The sequence below is a fragment of the Caenorhabditis briggsae genome, assembly GCF_000004555.2.
Source record: "Caenorhabditis briggsae complete genome, chrIV, whole genome shotgun sequence".
NCBI classification, from domain to species: domain Eukaryota; kingdom Metazoa; phylum Nematoda; class Chromadorea; order Rhabditida; family Rhabditidae; genus Caenorhabditis; species Caenorhabditis briggsae.
In genome coordinates, this window is record NC_013487.2 from 15,405,342 (window position 1) to 15,411,963 (window position 6,622).

Here is a 6,622-nt window from a genome sequence, read left to right on the forward strand (position 1 = left end):
TACAGTAGCTAGAAAAAAGTTGTAAATTACAAAAATGTGTCAAATTTTATGCTGAGTATTTTTGTAGTTTAAACAATTTGCCTAGCTACAATAGATTTTGAGCTATGCGCCTTTAAGAGAGCGCACCCCTCACCCTCCACCTATTGGCCAGAGGGCCTTCCTTCATTTAAAGGCGCATATCTCCAAAACTACTGTAGCTAGAAAAAAGTTACCAATTGCACAAATGTGTCACATTTTATGCTGAGCAATTTTGTAGTTTGCAAATTTTGCCTAGCTACTGTAGTTTTTGAGATATGCGCCTTTAAAGAGAGGGCACCCTCCTTGCCCGCTTCCTCGGCAGAACAAAGGGCCTGCCTCCCTTTAAAGGCGCATATCTTAAAAACTACGGTAGGTAGAAAAAAGGTGTAAATTAAAAAAATGTAGGAAAATTAATTTTAAACATTTTAATAATTTTGAACCCTGTCTAGCTTCTGTAGTTTTTAAGTTATGCGCCTTTAAAGTTCGGGTTACTGTAGCTAGCCAAAAATTGCCTTTAGAAACTCAGAATAGGCGGAGCCTAGTCGTGTTTAAGCTCATTTTGAAGCCAAAAACCAGGCAAATATGAATTTCAGCTTTGTGGGCTGGTTAAACAACTAGAAATCTCAAAAAATATCTTGAAAGTTCGCATTTTCCCTATTTTTTCAAGACATCGTCTTTCTAGACCACTTCCTGTGGTAATTATGGCTAGAGAAAGTTTGTTAGGTAAAAAATTTCAAAAATTTCAAGTTTTCTACATAGTAGATATCTTAATTACACCACCACTTCTCTGTATTTTCTATGAATTTTGGCAAAAAATTTCTTATTTGCCAACAAACTTCAAATTATTAGACAACCCTCTTTCAAGGACACAAATTTCATTATTTCCTTTGAATCTCAGCCCTAAAAAAGCATGAAAAACTACAGTAACCCTTGAAAACAGCAAAAAGTCCCATACCCCAAATATTTGAATTTCCCTTATCACACCCCTTCCTCCCCCTGCGACCACCGCTCTCCCCCTCCTTCTCATACGCACTCGCCCCCTCTCCCCTCCCGTGCCGTCGATAGCTCAGTTGGTAGAGCGGAGGACTGTAGAGTCAGTGGGTATCCTTAGGTCGCTGGTTCGAATCCGACGGATTTCTTTTTTTCCTTTTTTATTTAGCATGGGGAGTTGGTTTAGATGATCCCTAGATGCTTTTTCTCCTTTTTCGGCATGCGTAATCCATTCTTAAGTACTTTTTGCGCAATTGTAACCAAAACCGCCCGCGCAATTATGTTCATCCATTCGTAACCGGCATTGAATCGGCAGAATAAGAATAAAGGAGAAGGAAAAGGAGAAAGTTCCGAAAATGGATGATATTCTATGCAAAAGTGGTTTCTATACAAGGAATTCTTTGAAAAAAAAAAAGAAAAATTGCCTAAAAATTTTTATTCTTATTTCTCTTGGAAAAGGTCCAAATAATGATCATAAGTTCAAATTTAACGACGAGTTCCATCCTCGAAGAACACTCCTCCGTCGATGGCGCAGTACTTTGGACAGATTCCACGCTCTCCTGGCGATCCTGGTGGTCCGGCTGGTCCCGGTGCTCCTGGATTCCCATCGGCTCCTGGCTGTCCGTCTGGCCCATTGGGCCCCTTTGGTCCCGGTTGTCCTGAAGATACAGAATATTTGCTTAAAACAACTGAAAACCCCGAAAAAATCGGGTCAAAATAAGCCTCATTACATGGATTTCAAATTTTCAGGGCTAAAAAGTGTTTAACATGGCATAACTTCCCAAATTGGAGTATAAGGCCACGGAAAACACAATTTTCGTGCTTAGCTAGTTGAGAGCTTCAAAATGAGCCCAAACACGACTATGTTCCGCTAAGTTTGACTTTTGAGGCGCGTCGCGGTCGTGCGTCGCGTGCGCTAGATGGAGTTTCGAAATGGGCGCAGCCTAGTCGTGTTTATGCTCATTTTGAAGCTCTAAGCGAGACAAGCAAAAAAATTTTAAGTTTTGAAGGCTAACAATCAAAATTGACCAGCAAAAATGGCAAAAATTGGTTTTCAAGATTTTTAAAATTTCCCTACATATTGCGTTATCTCGGTCAAATTTCGTCAAAACTCAATTAGACAAGTTTAGTTATGTTTGGGTTGTCACGAGCTTCAAAACGAGCCTAATCATGGCTGAAATCGAAAAAACTTGATAATTTTGATTTTTCAGTGGTGATCACGACTTAAAAAGTGCTGTAGCTCAGTAAATTTTGAAGTCAGAACCTTGACCTCTATATTTTGGAATTTCTCTCCTTTTGGGCTTCAAAATGAGTATAATCATGGCTAGGTTCCGGCCACTTTGACTTTTGAGGCGCGTCGCGGTCGTGCGTCGCGTGTCCAAGAGGAAACCTCAAAGTGGGCGGAGCCTAGGCGTGTTTCAGCTCATTTTAAAGCATTTGTCACGGCAAACACAGTGATATAATTTTCAAAGAGTAAAAATGAATTTCTAGGCCATTAAGTTGGGAAGTTAGGTCAGCAAGGGGTACTAAACCCCAAGATTTTGGGGTACAGTAACCCTGAAGTGGGCGGAGTCTAGGCGTGTTTAAGCTTATTTTGAACCGCAAAACTAGCCAAATTTGACTAACTACATTTCGAACTTCGAAAAATGCTCACCTGGCGATCCATCGGCTCCTGGCTGTCCTGGTGGTCCTGGTGGTCCCTGTGGTCCGGGCTCTCCTGGTGGTCCAGGCTCTCCAGGAATGAGCGGCTCGCTTTGAGCAGGTACTCCCGGCTCTCCAGGTGTTCCTGGTGCTCCTGGAGCTCCAGGTGGTCCCGGCGGTCCCTTTGGTCCCGGCTCCCCAGGTGCGGCGTCTTGTCCCGGAAGTCCCGGTGATCCAGGCTCTCCAGAGTCTCCCGGTGGTCCAGGCGGTCCTGGCGGTCCGGGTGGTCCTTGTGGGCATGGTTTGCATGGTGGTGGAGTGATTGGCTCGCATGGCTGCTGTGGTGGGCGTCCTGGATTGCCTGGGAGGCCTGGTGCTCCTGGCTTTCCTGGTCTTCCGGGCTTTCCTGGTGTTCCGGCGGGCCCTGGGGGTCCTGGAAGACAGCAGGACTCACAGGAGCCTGATTGGGCGCCACCACCGGTCACTGCGGCGTCGTTGTAGGCTTGACGAGCGGTACGGTTACTGTTTGGGAGGGATTTCAAGGCGTGTACCTCGTTCCAGATGTCCTTTGCGGAACCCTGAAATTTTGATTTTCAGAAATTTTAGGTTTTTAGCTTCGAAATGAACCTAAACACGACCCATTTTGAGTCATTTTAATGTCCCTTATACCTCAAAAACCTTTAGATAAGTTGGTGGCCTAACTTTTTTGCTCTTGCTGGCCTAGAAACCGACCCTCTTCTATCAACATGCATTTTATCGCATTTATCAAGAGAAGAGCTTCAAAATGAGCCGAGGTTCTGTGCACTTTGATTTTTCACCTGCGTCGCGGTCATGCGTCGCGTGTTTTAAGGGAAACTTCAAAGTGAACGGAGCATAGCCTTGTTTGGGCTCATTTTGAAGCACTAACCAAGCCAAACACAGTGATATAATTTTCGTTGCGTTTAGACAGAAACTGACAAATCTAGGACGGTGTGCAAAAAATGAACATTTCCTTGGAAATCAATAATATTATTTTTCGCTCTCAATTTTGATTTCTACCTTTTGAAACTAACATTATTGAATTTCGCTTAACAAGAGCTTTAAAATGAGCCCAAACACGACTAGGCTCCGCCCACTTTGAAATTTCACCTAGACACGCGACGCACGACCGCGACGCGCCTCGAAAATCAAAGTGGGCGGAGCCTAGTCGTGTTTAAGCTCATTTTAAAGCCCTTTTTAAGGCAAATACAATGGTATAGTTTTCATGGGGTGAAAATTAAAATCTAGGCCACGAGGTGCAAAAGTTCGGCCACCAAACAAAAAAATCCGCAAAAATTTGGAAACAATTTTTTTTTGGGAAACTTGAAAAACGTTTTTCTAGCTGAATTTTTAGCTAAATTATATGATTCTGAAGTCCGCTTACCTTGCAAAATGTGATTTCATTGTGCATAGTTCTTTTCACATGATGCACGTAGTTGTAGACCATTGGTAGAGTGACGCATACCTGGAAAAATATTGATTTATTGATTGACTTTCTAGCTTTTTTGAATTTTACATGGTTTAGGCTTAAAAATGAGTCTAAACACGCCCCATTTTGGTCCATTTTAAGGGGTACAGTACCGAAAATGCCTAGCATTCTCTTGCTGGGATAACTTTTGCACCTGGTGGCCTAGAAAATCGTTCTCGGCAAATTAAAAAAACGTTTACTGTATTTGCCGTGAAAAGTGCTTCAAAATGAACCTAAACTCGACTAGGCTCCGTTCACTTTGAATTATCGGCTGCGTCGCGGTCGTGCGTCGCGTGTCTAGGTGAAATTTCAAGCTGGGCGGAGCCTGGTCGTGTTTAGGCTCATTTTGAAGCGGTTTCTATGAGAAAGAGAATGGTATAACTTTTATCAGACTTGGGCAATTTTCTAGGCCACTAGATGCAAAAGTTCGGCCATCAGCGAAGCTCTGAGGTTAGCAGGCTACAGTAACCACTAAAATGGGCGTAGCCTAGTCGTGTTTATGCTCATTTCGAAGCGTTTTTTATTACAAACAGAGTGGTATAATTTTCATTAACGTGGAAATATTTTCTAGGCCACTAGATGCAAAACTTCGGCCACCACCCCAATTTTCAGAATCCCCCTCATTTTTGAACCCTAAATTCCTTCAAAATAGGTCAAAATGTGCCACGTTTAGGCTTATTTTGAAGCACAAAACCTCAAAAATCTGAAAATAGCAAAAAATTTCAGCTACGCCCCTTTCTAGACCCCGAAAAGACCCAAAAACCAAAGCTTACCGAAATAACAGCGACGACTGAAAAGGCGACAGCCGAATAGGCCACAAAACGATACGCTTTGATGCGTGTCTCCAAATCCATTGTAGGAATATGAATTGGTTTTCAAGTGCCTCTCTATTTATACTGTAGAATAGGCTCCGCCCCCTTCCACCTTCTCCATTAGGCTCCGCCCACATTTTTCGACGGCGTCGTTAAGAAGAAGCGGGGGAATGTGTATATTCAATGAAATTGGGCAATTAGTGGGTAGAAAAGAACGGAAAAAAGATTGTGTACTACCCATGGGAGAATAAAGATATCCCGAATAATTAGTACAGGTTTTGGGGAGGAATTATCATAAAAATCTCCTTGTAGTTTGGTCAGGAATCCTTAGGATTTGAGTACTTGGGAATGCTTTAGGAGGTTTGAAATAGCAAAATTCAAATTTCCCGGTCTCTTCTTAGCATTATTTTTTTATTTTGCAACTTTTCTCTAGCTACCATAATTTTTGAGATATGCGCCTTTAAATAAAGCAGCGGGTGGCCGAACTTTTTCACCTCTGGTGGCCTAGGAAATTGTCCTACTTCCACAAAAATTAATGTACTGTACTTGTGAGGTTGAGAGCTTTAAAATGAGCCTAAACACGACTAGACTCCGCCCACTTTGGTTTTATAGGCGCGTCGCGGTCGTGCGTCGCGTGCTCCAGCGGAAATTTCAAAGTGAGCGGGGACTAGTCGTGTTTAGGCTCATTTCAAAACTGACAATCTGCCAAGACCAGTAAAATTGGTTAAAAACCTTAAAAAATGCTCGGAAATTTAAAAAAATACTTTCTCGAAATTTTCGGAAATATTAAAAATCTGTTCCTTCTACAAACCCGAAATTTCCTTGGTGACCGAACTTTTGCACCTCGGGGCCTAGAAATTCGTCTTCATTTTTTATAAATTGTACCGCTGTGTTTGTCGTAAAGAGCGCTTCAAAATGAGCCTATGCATGACTAGTTTATTGCAATTTTGGGGCTACTGTACCCTTCAGAAATTTGAAAATCCTTGAGGGCCGAAGTTTTGCCCCTGGTGGCCTAGATTTTGATTGCCTTCAGATAAAAACTTGGCCATTGTATTTTTCTTGATGAGAGCTTTCAAATGAGCCCAAACACGGCTAGACTCCGCCCACTTTGAGGTTTCCGCCTAGACACGCGACGCACGACCGCGACGCGGCTGAATATTCAAAGTGGTTGGAACCTAGTCGTGCGTAGGCTCGTTTTGAAGCATTATTCAAGACAAATAGAGTGGTATAGTTCTCAGGAGTGCGAAATTGATTCCTAGGCCACCAGATGCAAAAGTTCGGCCACCAAGGTGCTTCCAAGTTTTAACGGTACCGTAACCCTTAAAATTCATGGAATCTGGTCGTGTTTGGGCTCATTTTGAAGCTCTTTTTATGCCAAGTTTGAATTTTGTAGTTTCTAGTCTCTGTGGCCAAGTATTAGTCACTTTTCAAGCGCTCAAAGTTTCTAAATCCAATTCCTGTCCTATTTCTCACTGAAAGTGACAAAATTCCCACTATTTTCTCGTCCATTCACCTGTCACATAACAATCCAATTCAGAGTAAAAAATTGCGCACTTTTGTGTTCCCCATTCCAAAAAGAAGAAAAAGTCCAATTCATCATTCTCTCCCATCTCTCCTCCGAATCGAATCGTCCCTCATTTCCATATACCAGTCATCACCACCGGACAACCAGATG

At 42.6% G+C, this 6,622-nt stretch overlaps 1 protein-coding gene and 1 non-coding gene across 2 annotated transcripts; one reads left to right on the forward strand and one right to left on the reverse strand.

The window, feature by feature from the left end:
* Positions 1 to 1,075: 1,075 nt before the first annotated feature.
* Positions 1,076 to 1,154, forward strand: CBG28228. The gene is given in 2 exon segments: positions 1,076 to 1,111; positions 1,121 to 1,154. It is a non-coding gene (tRNA).
* Positions 1,155 to 1,494: 340 nt separating this feature from the next.
* Cbr-col-34 lies at positions 1,495 to 4,989 on the reverse strand (the record flags this gene model as incomplete). Its single annotated transcript, XM_045236272.1, has 4 exons — positions 1,495 to 1,667; positions 2,663 to 3,215; positions 4,052 to 4,132; positions 4,909 to 4,989. 4 exons carry the CDS (start codon positions 4,987 to 4,989, stop codon positions 1,495 to 1,497), a joined length of 888 nt encoding a protein of 295 aa, XP_045092909.1.
* Positions 4,990 to 6,622: the final 1,633 nt, after the last annotated feature.